This window comes from Typopeltis vanoorti, chromosome 23, assembly GCF_054136105.1.
Source record: "Typopeltis vanoorti isolate ZY-2024b chromosome 23, IOZ_Tvanoo_1.0, whole genome shotgun sequence".
NCBI classification, from domain to species: Eukaryota; Metazoa; Arthropoda; class Arachnida; order Uropygi; family Thelyphonidae; genus Typopeltis; species Typopeltis vanoorti.
In genome coordinates this window covers 3,996,912-4,011,277 of record NC_143571.1, presented here as the reverse complement: position 1 = coordinate 4,011,277, position 14,366 = coordinate 3,996,912, and the positions used below count along the sequence as shown (strand labels likewise).

The following is a 14,366-nucleotide window of genomic DNA, read 5'->3' as shown; positions in this document are numbered from 1 at the left end:
ATCCAAGCAGCCCGACACACTCGAGTCAGCCAGAGAGCCCCATCTCGATTTAAGGTTTTTAGCATTTCGGGCCGAATTTCATCATTACCAGCAGCCTTGCTTGGTTTTAGCGATTTTATTGCTAAATGGACCTCTTTGCTGTGAGACTAATCGCCTTGATCTGCACAACTGCTGGGCCACCTGGGTTAAGAAGGCTCTTAAAGTATTCCCTCCATCTGTGGAGGATATCTTTCTTGGTTGTTAAAAGTGCACCATCAGAGCCCTTAATTGCCCTTGCTGTGCACGATTTCGTCTCTCGAAGGCAGTGGATAGTCTGCCAGAATGCTTTGTTTGCATTTGCATAGGATGAGTCTAATCTTTCTCCAAAGGATTCCCAAGCCTTCTGCTTTACTGCCTCAGCAGCAGCTTTTAATCCTCAGTGTACTGGAAACGCATCTCAGATGACTTGACATTTTAATAAACATTACTAGGTTTATTCTAAACAAATCTCTTAACATTGATCAGGGGGTTTAAATATTACTTTTCACAACAGAGATAAATGTAGTCTATGAGAACTCTTCAGACGTGGGCATCTTAACAATGCTTCACAACATTCTTTATACAGTCTTTTCACATAGACCATGCTGTTATGAAAGACATGTCTTTTTTCCACCAACACTTCGTATTGATTATATCCTTTATATCTGTAATTTATCTTTCTTTACAAAGTCTGGGAAATCTGCAGATGTTAATGCATGAGGAACATGAAATATATTAAGTATCACGAACTTAAACACTGTGCTTGCAAGCATGCTGTCACTTCTGCTCACAGAGTTTCTGAAAAAGACTTAAGTCCTGCATAAGAGCAGGTTCATTCCTCATGGAGAGACTGTATAAGGAAGATTATGTTATGAAGTATTGCTACCTCAGAGATCTGATAGATGACTAAATAGAAATAAATTTATCCCCAGTTGTGGAAAGTAATATTAGTTAACTCCACATCAGTGTTTTTATTTTTTTAATACCTTTTATCAAACTTTTCTAAGATTAGTTGTAAATATGATACCATATTTGAATGTATTCTTAATGCTTTGTGTTATTTCGGTTTGTTCATTGTTCCGTCTTTTAATGAATTATATTAAGGAGGATCACAACACTTTTAGTAAAAATTCTATGACTAAATCAAGTATTTGTTACATAATTGCTCATGTAACAAATTTATTTTTTTTATTACAAATTATCATCATCATCATCAAATTCCTGACATGTACCCCCCAAGGGGTGTACAGGATATGATAGTACTACATGAAAAATTTACATCGTTACTAACTTCCTATCTACAATTTTCCTTCAAATCAGTCTGTTACTTGTCAAGACTCCAACATTATCAGATCTTATATTTCTACAAGACACTTTGCACCGTATCAATCCACCTATATCTTGGTCTTCCGCTGGGTCGTTTTCCTGCCAACCGGGCAGAGACCACTTGTTTTGTTAATCTTTCCTCGCCCATTCTGTTTAAGTAACCATACCACCTGAGATTAGCTCTGCTAATGCATTCCTAGATGGTGACAATGTCAAGTTCTTTCCTAATATCCTCATTTTTAATGTGATATTGCCATTTATGCCATCTGTTCATGCCTCTAATCTTTCTCAGGAGTCTTCATATCTGCAGTCTCTAGTCTTTGGTCAAGTGTTTTACTTCTGACCCAGCTCTCAGATCCATAAGTTAAAACTGGTTTGAACACTGTCTTGTAAATAGTTAATTTAGTATTTCGACTAATTTCTCTCTTATTCCATATGACTTTATTCAATTGACTTCCTACCATACCATCTTTGTTGATTCTGTTGTCTATTTCCATATTTAATTGACCATCTTCACTAAAAATCGTGCCTAAGTAGCTGAAATGTTTTACTTGTTCTACAGGTTCTCCATTCACACTGCAGTTGACATTTTCAATGATTCTGCCTATTTTCAATGTCTTCGTCTTTTTATAGCTGATCTTAATACCATATCTATTACAACAGCTATTCAATTTACTCAGAGAATCTTGCAGACTTGTAGTGGATTTATTTAGAAGTATAACATCATCCGCATAAAGCAAAGAGCTGACATTAACATCTCCAATTTTGATATCAGATTTAATACCACTTTCCTTCATAATGTGATCCATATAGATAATGAATAACAGAGGGGATAATGTACATCCTTGTCTGACACCAGATTTAACATTAAAACACTTTCCTGTACTTCCTGTAATTATCCATACTTCAAGGATATCTTTTTCTCCCATTTTCATGTCACCTTTATCATCTCTAAATCCTTTAACAGCACTCTTTCCTCCATTTCTAAGTTTCTTCAACAACCTCCAGAATATTTTGCAACCTTCTTCATATTTATTTTCTATGTTCTTGCCAAAGTTTTCCCATGACTTGTTTAGCCAGTTTTACACAGTGTTTAGCTTTCTTACATTTGTCTCTGCATTCTCTAAGAGCACAAGCAGACTTATTTGCCAGGAACTTTTGATATGCTTTCTTCTTTTCCTTCACTGCCTGTTTAACTTCTTGTGTCCACCATGGAGTTCTGATTTTTCTATCCTTGCAGACAACCTCACCACATGCCTCTCTGGCTGAATCAATCAGGGTTTTCTTCAAGGCTTACCACTGACTCTCCAAGGTTTGGTTCCTGTTCTCAAACTCTTTCATTTTTTCTTCAATAATCTTTGTGTATTTTAGTCGTCTACAGTTCACATTTGAGAGCTGCTCAACTTTTATTCACTTTAAAACTTTCTTACATGTTATTCTTTTCAATATGAAGTTCAATTTTATCCTGCTCAAGACTAAATAGTGATCACTTCCAATTTCAAATCCTCTGTACACTCTGGTGTCCTGCACCAGGGAGAAAACATCACTATCAACAATAATATAGTCAATGATACTTTTCTTATTCCTTGCCTCTTCTCTCCATGTGAATTTATGCACATTTTTATGTTGGAACATGGTGTTAGTAATAACCAGTCTATGTCCTAAGCAGAAATCCAACAAGTATTTGCCATTATTGTTAGCTTTGCTCTTTTCTCCAAATTTCCCCAAAATATTTTTGTATGTCTGCCAATCATTTCCTACTCTGCTATTTAGATCTCAACAAGGACCAACTTTTCCTTTTTCATTGTTTCAGTTGCTTTCTCTAAAGCCTCAAAAAATTCCTCCACTTCTACCTTAGTAGAACCTTCTGTGGGACCATAGGCACAAATAAGTCTCATTGTCCTGTTCCCCATTCTGATATTTGCCCACATCACTCTTCTTAAGACTGCCTGCCATTCAAGTATTTAGTGTTGAATACTATGGCTACTCCTTCTTTTCCTTGATTGTCATTGCTTGAATATAACATTATTACAAAACAGTTATGCATAATTCATTCATCTGTTACTATATGCATTAATATTAATTCACTAAAATAAGCAGAATCAAAGAGGTTACTGTTCCTTTGCACAGATCTAATCACTTGGTTTTTTAAAGAGATGGGGATATCTTGGAATTCAGAGAAAATCATTAAATTGGTTTGGAGTCTTGAATTCTGGAATACAAAGGCAGATTGAGGGAATGCAATTTACAGAGTCTAATGAATAGAAGGAGAGAGAATATGATTGAGACATAAGTTAATGAGAGATTGTTACCAGATTAATATGGAGGATATTTTTCTTATAATAGATTTAGATGAGGTAAAGCAAGAAGCATTTCCTGAAAGCTGTATAAAGATAGTGATTGAGGGATCAATGTTAGAGTGGTCGTTGAGTGGAATGCATTGCCTGAATTTGTGTGATGAGTGGAAACTGAATGAATTTAAGGCATTTTTTGCCTTTTTTATGTGAGAGTTTTGACCGCCCATGAAGAGTCTTTTGACTCCTTGGAGGTCTTGGTCTTAATAATAATAAGACCAATGTTGTTAAACTACTATGCTAAAAAATACACTTCTCCATTAGAGAGACTGAGAAATTAACTTTTCTTAAACATTTTTCACTACTTTTGTGTTCATGCATATCGGGAGGTAAGACATCCTGGAACACAGTCACTTTTACAAAACAAATATTTTGTGTATATTTTATATATTAATTGTGTATGTATATTTATGCTACCTAATCAAATACACGATAAATTAAAGAGATGTGCATGCAGTGATAATCTGCAAACCATGTCCAGATAATTGAGAGTATATTGTATCATCAAATGATGTCTTATCAGTTTGTTTCCACCTTGAAAAACTGAAAGTTTAAATATTTAAACTTAAAATCATCACATACTTGGAAGAGGCTTATATGGAAAGTTGCTCAGAACAGTTATCAATAAATATTACTTGATATAAATATTAATATTTTACTATCTGTTTTTTAAGGCATATCAAGGAATTAGTGGTTTTGTCACCACCACTAAATATAATAAACCCATATTTGGTGCTGTGATATCAGTTGATTGTTTTAATCATACTATCTATACTGCAAAAAATGGATTCTATTGGCATCCCTTACTGGTTGGAGAATATGCTGTTTCTGCAATAGCCGAAGGATATTTTCCAGTTACCAAAGTATGATATATTTATTAAAATTAATTTTTATTTTGAACAATAGTAGTTTGAATTGATATTTTTCATTTTATTTACATTTTTTTCTAATTATTTGTAGAAGTTGGTTCTAGCATAGCCAATGTACACCATTTCCATTAATTATAACATAATATAATCTCAAAAATTCCAGGGAGAAGTAAAATTTTCAGGTTTAATAGCAGTGAGTTCTGCCAAAACTGTCAACTTTAACAATTTCCTTTGGTATATACAGATCTAACTTTAATTTAAGTAAACCCTTATGTAATATGAATAATATTTTATTTAGACTTGCTTTTGTTTCTAAGAGAAACCATAAATTTAAACATGATTAAATTGAAAATATATTATTGTAGTACAGATAGCAATCACTCACTATAGCAAACCCTTAAGGGACTAGGGAAACAACTTTTTATAGTGCAAAGTTCAGTATATTGAATGTAGGGAGAAAGGAATCCCATCTTCTCTCCAAGTCACTGGAAATGAATAAAAAAAATACCAATTTATTTCCAAGAAGGGGGGGGGGGGAATCACTAATTTAGATTAAGAGCCAAACACCAAAATGTTAAAAAAAATAAATAAATAAATGTACATAAGAAAATAATACTGTAAAAGTAAACAAATACATCTGAAATAATATAAAATTCTTTTGTTAAACTCTAAAAATTGTAAAATAAAGTACCATAGATGTAGTCTATAGTCCTTTATTTGTATTTTATTTACAATCAATTGGGTTTAGATTCAAAACTAAAATGAAAATGTTCTGTATGGTACAAATCAGTTTTGTTTATATATATTTCTTGCAGACAGTAATTAATTTTAATTGGCTCAGATGCCTAGATAAATTTATCTTAGAAAAGAACTATTGGCTTAATGAAATAATACATACAAACCGAGAGGTTATTTTACATTCTAGCCATTCGACCAGAAATAATAGAGGAAGTCATACCTCTTCTCAAGGACTTCAAGAAAATGACAAATAGCTTAATGTAAAGAAAATATTATTTTTGATAAATAGTTGACTGCAAATTTGCTTATCAGGCACAAGCCAGAAGTGAGTTCCAGTTGTTTACAATAGATAACAGAAGCAAGTTATATGAAACTTCTTGCATTGTCATTGTGGGGGGGGGTTAACCTTGTTACCAAAAGATCAAATATATTTTTGATCTTTTAAGACTGAGATATTTGATAAACTTAGGTATTTAATGGATTCATATTCTGTGTGATTTTTTCAGTGCTTTCAAAAAATAAATAATGCAAGTTGAAAGTATTAAAAATTATTTTTATAGCATATTCGATTCACAATCTTATACTGTATATATGCAGATACCTATTAAGGTTTATAGATAGAACCACACATCCATAAACAAACATAAATGAAAGGGAAGAAAAAGAGAAGTGGAATTTGGAGCAGTAAACAATACAATAATTTTCAAAGATAAGAATAAACAAGGAAAATATATAAAATGATTGATTTTATATATAATATCATACACAAGAAGTCACCGATGTGTTGCAAAATAACACTTTGGAGTTTCATGTGAACATCAAAAAAGAAGAAGAGAAAAAAAAATCAGCTAACGCCTTTTTATTCCCGTATATACGGGAGTGGGCGAGGCCATTTAGCCCTATCTAACTTTTGGAGACTGAGTGGGCAGTTCAATCTCCACTGGTACCCAATCAGAGACAGATGGCCCAAGGCTATCACTAATTAAGCGGTACTCAGTGAAGAGAGACGGCTCAAATGTGCCGCCATCTCATGGTTCCTAACCCTAACACAATATATTTAATGTCTGAAATAATGTGGGTTCTACGGTCGATTTTCTTGAGTTTACAGGACGAAAAACCCGAGTTTCCGGGAGGAAAAACCTGCTTGCCCGTGCCAGAGATCGACTTACTCGGGAACCGGTCGAAAAAAGGCTTAGAAAAATTTCCTCTAGTCGCCGACTAGACTCGAAACCAAGACTTCCTTCGTGCGGCCAAGCGCGGTGAGGAAGGCTGTTCCAGAGGACAGAGATGGAATCAATTCCCCTTCTTCTGACATGAACAGAAATGTTGAAGGGTCTCGCATCTGTGGTTGTACAGTACCTGGATATTGAATGAACAATGATGGGCTGACAATTTGGTATTTAGCTGACCATATTCTTATTGGCTTAAACCATAACTCAAAATGATGGTACAACATGATGGAATTTCATGCTGGTTGGGGCATCACCCAGTTAAACAAGGTTCCTGTTATTTTCATCAGGGAACCAGGGCGAATAGCAAAAAGTCACCTACTGAAACAAATCCCAACTCAACACCAGAAGAGATCAAGATTGGCACTATCAACATAAGAAACATCAATGGAAAAGAAATGGAACTAGCAGAAGAATTGGATAAGGACCAGATCAATATAGTAGGTGTTACCAAAACAAAAAAAGACAAAAAAAAAGCTAAGAGCTTTCTAAGCAGAAAATACAAGATATTATGTTCAGGGGAAAAGAAAGAGTAGCTATAATATTAAATACTAAACAGGAGAATAATCTTCTTGAATAGCAGGCAATATTATCAAGTAGTGATATGGGCTTCTTTTAGTTATGGTCCTAGAAGGTTCTCCTAAAGAAGAAGTGAAGAAATTTGTTGAGTCGTTAGAACAGGTAGCTGACATAAAGAAAATGAAAAAAAGTTGTACTTGTTGGGGATGTAAACAGCAGAGTTGGAAGTGAATCCCACCAGGCATATAGAAATGTTTTAGGAAAATTTTGAGAAAAGGACAAAACTAGTGATAATAATAGTATCTGCTAGATTTATGCTTAGGATATGGACTAGTTATTACTAACACCATGTTCCAACATAAAAATGTGCACAAATTCACATGGAGAGAAGATGCAAGAAATAAGAAAACTCTCATTGAGTATGTTACTGTTGAAAATGATGTTTTCTCACTGGTACAGGACACTATTGTATAGAGGATTTGAAATCGGAAGTGATCACCATTTAGTCTTGATAAAATTGAATTTCATACTGAAAAGAAGAACATGTAAGAAAGTTTTAAAGCGAATAAAATGAGCAGCTCTCAGATGTTAACTGTAGACTAAAATACACAAACATTATTCAAGAAAAAATGAAAGAGTTTGAGAATAGGAACCAAACCTTGGAGATTCAGTGGCAAGTCCTGAAGAAAACGTTGATTCAGCCAGAGAGGTGAGAGAAAAATCAGAATTCCCTGATGGACTCAGGAAGTTAAAGAGGCAATCATAGAAAAGAAGAAAGCATATCAAAAGTTCCTGTAAAGTAAGTCAGCTTGTGCTTTTGGGAAATACAGAGAAAAATGTAAGAAAGCAAAGCATTTTGTAAAATTAGCTAAACAGAAGTCATGAGAAGACTTTGGTAAGAACATTATTATTATTACATAACACCTCCAGGGAGTTCAAAAATCATCGAGGGAGGGTACCTACTTTACAACTCTCTGTCTCCACCAACCGCAACTACCTTTATCGTCTAAACCAGTGTTTCTCAAAGTGTGGTACACGGATCCCCGGGGGTCCACGAAAGGTCTTCAGGGGGTCCGTGGTAATTTTCAGCTATGCATCATTAACGCATGGAATAAAATTTAAGTTTGAGATAGTAAAACGTTCCTATTGCATCATTGAATAAGGTACAGAGACATCTGCAGGCTGTGTAATATTTCTCAACAAACAGTGCAATTAGAGACAACTGGGTAAAAATGGCACTAACTAATGAATCGCACGACCCCTCCCACATAAAATGCTGTATAGTAGACAATCAAAACCATATGGTGCACCGGCAACATATGGTTTTGTTTGAGTGAACGTGTTAAAACTAAAAAATATATAGTGAATGTGTTTCAGATATTATATAAGGAATTCAGTTGAAGAGAATTAGCATTTCAACTGAACTGTTGGCTTGCCTTTGTCAATTAGTAGCGCAATCTTTTGTTAATACCGCACCAATGATATGAACGTCTTCATAGCTGCTTTATCTCTACTGGCCTACCATTGCTATCTGTTTTGAGTTCTGCTTTCACTAGCCATTTGTTGAAGGACTGTTTGTTAAATACGATAATTTTTTTTAGCTTTCAAATTCTTAAATATGGATCACTGGTTAAAGACTGGATTTTTAAAGTGTGCAAAAGAGAGGAACGTAGTAGATACAAGTAGCAGTCAGCAACAAGAAAATGTTGATGTTGTATCTGGATCAAGTGAAATTGATAAGTGTGTGTCGTCTGACATCTCTAAAGAACCAACTAGGAAGAAGATGAAAAAACTTCTTAAGTACGATATAAATTACTTGAAATGTGGATTTTCATGGACGGGTAATGAAGAGGAACCTATTCCATTATGTGTAATTTGCGGTGAAACTTTAAAAAATGAAAGCATGAAACCATGTAATTTAAATCGCCATTTTGAATCGAAACATAATGAATGCAAGGACAAATCTGTCGAATGTTTTCAAAATAAACTAAAGAATTTAAAAGAATCTCAAAACGTGATGTCGATCGTGTCAGGAGGTGAAAACATGAAGGCTTTAGAGTTTCCTATCTTGTGTCGCTATTAATATCAAAAAGTGATGTAGCAGAAACAATTGGTGAAACGTTGGTCAAGCCTGCAGCAAAAATAATAGCGGAAATTATGATCGGAGATAATGCAAAAAGATCTTTGATCGGATTTGCCTTTCAAATAGTACCGTTCATCAAAGAATCACTGAAATAGCTGAAAATATAAAACAAACATTGTTATCCGATATACGTAAGAGTCGTTATTATACGTTGCAGGTAGATGAATCCACCGACATTACAAATTTTGCAAATCTTCTAGTGTTCGTTAGGTACGAAAAAAATCAAAAAATTCATGACGACCTTTTATATTTCCAACCCTTGCCAGAACATACAACAGGAGAAGAAATATTCAACAGTATAAATACCTTTATGCATCAAAACAAGCTTGATTGGAAAAGTTGTGTTGGAATAAGCACGGACAGAGCGAAATCCATGGTCGGATCTAAAAAAGGGCTTGTTTCAAGGATTCAAGTTGTTGCACAAAATGCAAAGTCGACACACTGCTGCATACACAGGGAGGCGTTGGCTATACAAATGATGTCTACAGACCTAAGAAAAGTTCTTGATGAAGCTGTAAAAATCATAAATTATATTAAAGGTCGTCCTCTAAACGCCAGACTTTTCTCTCAACTTTGCAAAGAAATGGGAAGCAACTATACACAACTTCTTTTCCATACCGATGTTCGTTGGCTTTCTCATGGAAAAGTCCTTACTCGTTTATTAGAACTTCGGAATGAACTACAAGTTTTTCTTCATGAAAAGTTTGAATTGAAAAAGTATTTACATAATTGGAAATGGCTCAGTCAATTAGCATACCTGGCAGATATATTTACTGTATTAAATAGTCTTAATTTATCTTTACAAGGCAAGGAAATTTCTATATTTCATGTCCAAGATAAAGTGAATGCCAAGTTGGCAAAATTGAAGTTATGGCAAAAGCAGGTTAGTAATGGAGAATTTGATGCGTTTCCATCGCTTCATGAAATGAACAAATTGATGATGATGTGAAAATTACTATCATGCAGCATTTAAAAAGTTTACAAATGAATCTAGAAAAGTATTTCCCTGAATTGGACATTAATATTGAGTGGATAAGATACCCTTTCAATAAAAACAAATTTATGCCACAGGGTCTATCGTCAATAGAAGAAGAACAACTTTTAAAACTAGCTTCTGATGGTTTTCTAAAAAATAAATACAACAAGAATACGTTATCATCATTTTGGCTACAAATACAGAATGAATTTCCTGAATTAACAGATAAAGCTCTAAGGTTAATTTTTCTATTTCCAAGTTCATATCTGTGTGAAGTTGGATTTTCGGCCCTTGTAGATATTAAGACAAAGAAGAGGAATGGCATTATAGATTTTAAACTGCATCTGAGATTGAGCAAAACACCGACCAAATTTTCTGAAATTTTATCTCACCATAAGCAATTTCACTCCACTCATTGATGATAAATTATTTCAAGTAAGTAAAACTTTATAGTATCTTTATAAAGTTTGTTCTATTAAAAATAAATAATATTTTTGGTTTACATGAACATATAAATTCAAATAAAATAGATATTTAATTTTTAATATTTAAAATAAATTTATTAATTTTAATTAATTTATTCATTTAATTAATTAAGGTTTAATTAATTAATTAGGGGTACTTGGTAATAATAAAAATTTAAGACGGGGTCCACGGATATCTGAAGTTTGAGAAACACTGGTCTAAACGAACGCCATCTACCACCGACCACCACCATTTGCATTTTCACAGACAATCACAAACATCCATGCCTTGGGCATGGATGTTTGTGATTGTCTGAGAACCCGCAGCCTTTTGTCTGGAGAGCAGATATGCTAACCACTTGGCCAACCAGGCTGGCATATGTTGCATATAACATAGAAAATAAATATCAGGAGGGTGGTAAAATATTCTGGAGACTATTGAAAAAAGTTCAGAAATGGAGGAAAGAGTACTGTAAAAGTACTGATCTTTCAAAATAATTACTCCAGTAATTATTTTGAAAGATCACTAAAATTTTATCTTATTTTTTTGAAACCATCAGTGACAGCATGGTGGTAGAAAACACTCAACAGAAATGCCATCTGAAATGGTCAAATTCCATCCTTGGATTAGAGTACACATAGTACTCATGTATGAAAAAGGAAATAAAGTTCAAAATGTGAGAATTACAGAGAAATTTCTCTACTGGTACGATTTATGGTATTCTTGAGAAAAAGCTAAGAAAAATTGTGGAGGAGAACCTTGGAGAAGAACAAGCTGAGTTCAGGCCAAAAAGAAGTTGTCAGGATCAGAATTTCAATTTCAGACAAATAGTTGAGAAATATTGGGAATATAACAAGGATTTATATATGTTTTGTAGATTTGAAAAAGACAAATTACAAGGTGCCAAGACAAAAGCTGTTCAAAACACTTCAGTGACATGGTGTAAATTGGACATTATATCAAACAACGCATAGTCTCTGTTTTGAGTTGTAAATCAACAATTAGAATTGAAGGAGGTACAGGAAGATGGTCTGATGTTAAGTCAGGTGTGCGACAAAAGTGTACATTATCTCCACTGTTATTTATAATCTATATGGATTATGTTATGAAGGAAAGAGATATTAAATCTGATAACAAAATTGGAGATGTTAATCTCATCTCTTTACATTATGCAGATGATGTTATACTCCTAAATAAATCAAAGACAAGTCTGCAGGATCCCTGACCAAGTTGAATAACTGCTGTAATAAATTTGGTATAAAACACAGCATTTAAAAAGATAAAGACATTGAAAATAGGCAAAAACATTAAAAACATCAACACTGGAGAACCTATAGAACAAGTAAAACATTTCAGCTGTTTAGGCACAATTTTTAGTGAAGATGGCAAATTAAATTTGGAAATAGACAGAATTAGCAAAACTGGTATGGAAGTCAACTGAATAAATTTATATGGAATAAGAGAGAGATTAGTCATAACACTAAACTGGCTGTATACAAAATAGTGTTCAAACCAATTTTAACTTATGTATCTGAGAGCTAGGTTAGAAATAAAACACTTGATCAAAGACCAGAGATATGAGTCCTGAGAAAAATTAGGGTACTGAACAGATGTCATCAATGGCAGTATCATATTAAAAATGACAATATTAGGAAAGAACTTCACATTGTTATCATTCAGTAATGTGTTATCAGAGCTAATCTTAGGTGATATGGCCACTTAAACAGAATAGCAGAAGAAAGATTAGCTAAGCAATTGTTCTTTGCCGGAATGGCAAGAAAAAGATCCATAGAAAGACCAAGATGTAGGTGGATTAATACAGAAAGTGCCTTAGAAGACAGAAATATTGGAATGTCAACAGATAACAGGCTAATCTGGAGGAAATTTTAGATAAGAAGTTAGTAATGATGTAACTTTTCATGTAGTACTGTCATAAGATCCTATACACCTCCTGAGGATATATGTCAGGAATTTGATTATGATGAATCACTTAACCACACAGGTGGCAGTATAATCACACCACAACTTCAGATTGCTTAGAAAAACACTTTAACTGTACAGTTTCAATTCACTTTTCATAAGCCATCAGTTATCTTATACAAACAAAAATTTTGGAAATTCAGTTTCTTGCTTCCTACAGAAAGTTTTATTCCTTCTCGAGTTCTCACTTTTCCTACAGAAAGTTTTATTCCTTCTCGAGGAGAAAGACTAACACAAAAAAGTGTTCTCTATATGACAGCAACGTATGTCATTCTTCTTGCATCTCAAATCATGGAACACTGAAGAAAAATATATTGTCTTCATCTAAGACACTTTTATAACCACTTACTATATGAAAGTTGCAGCAAGCTTCATGAAATAAACTATTGAAAACTTTATGAGCAGTTTTATCACTTCAGAATAATTACTTTCAATATGAACGTATCAGCAATTCCAGTAACTTTTAAGACTGAGAACACAAAATCAAGTTTACTGAGCCCATGTCTGTGTGATTTGGCAAGCAATAAAGTTTCTTTCAGCTGAAACACATTTTAACTGAAATGTGATTTCTAAAGGCTAACCAACCAAGTTAAATTCTATGTATAATATCTTCCTCACAGCCTCTCTCTCTCTCTGTACTGTAATTTTTCTCACCAAGTAAATGTAGTAAGTTGCCATGTCAATTTCCCAATGTTGCATATGTACTGGCTTTTGGTTATTATTTATTTTACATATTTTTTTTTCTTTGTTTATATTTAATCTTTTCATTTTGCATTCAGTTCATTAATTATTTGTTGAAGTTCTTCTGTAGAGTTTCCTAAAATAACAATGTCATAGCTGATTTAGTTCTTTCATATTTACTAATTCCTCTATTTTCCATTCCAGATTTTTAATTTTTTCCCCCTCTCAGTTCCTTGATTTTTAGGACTTCTAAAATAGTTAATGTTGAGATGAAATCAAATGCTTTTTTCAAAATCAATCAAGACTGAACCTAAGGTTTTTCGGTATTCATTTGTCTTTTCAGTGATTAACTGTCAGGAGAAGACTCATTCAACAGGGACTGATAGCCAGGCACCCTAAAAAGAAACCCTTGTTAACCAAAAAAAAAATTAAATTGGCTCAGTTAAATTGGTGCAAAGGGCATGCTAAATGGACCTCTGATCAGTGGAAAAGAGTAATTTTTTCTGACAAGAAAAAGTTTGACCTGCAAGACACCAATGGCAGACAGACAGTTCAAAGACAATCAGAGGAAAAATTCAACCCCGACTGTCCGGTGTCAGAAGTCAAATTCTTAGCCAGTCAGATGATCTGGGCCTGCATGTCATATCATGCAGTCCCAGAGTATTGGTTGTTTGCATTTCATAAAAGGTTCAAGCATACCAAAAAATTTTAGATTTGCTGCCTACTATCAGAGACCACGTTACCATAACAATGAACTGCAACTTTCAGGACCTCTACTTCATTACTTACACTTTTTGCCCTATGTCACACATAGGGCAAAAAGTGTAAGTAATGCTACTATAACTCTAAAATGTACCATACAAATGGAGTTTAGTACTTAAAAAAGCTTTAGTTTTTATCGCAGGTTAATAAGTAGCTCAGTGAATACTCGATTCAGTGACTACCATTGCCTATATCTGGGCCAGGAAACAGCCCAGATCTCAACCCCATTGAGAATTTGTTGTACCAAACGAGACTGAAATGTGCAAGAAGTCGAAAACATTTTGGGAGCTTCAAGAAGCCATTATT

The 14,366-nt window shown here is 33.9% G+C and overlaps 1 protein-coding gene across 1 annotated transcript in view; it reads left to right on the top strand.

Moving 5' to 3' along the window:
- LOC150093582 (carboxypeptidase D-like) overlaps positions 1-14,366 on the top strand; it is a 506,393-nt gene that overhangs the window by 461,670 nt on the left and 30,357 nt on the right. Inside the window, exon 23 of the mRNA XM_090413049.1 lies at positions 4,373-4,561. Coding sequence (XP_090269175.1) covers positions 4,373-4,561 — 189 coding nt within the window. The remainder of the gene's footprint in view (positions 1-4,372; positions 4,562-14,366) is intronic.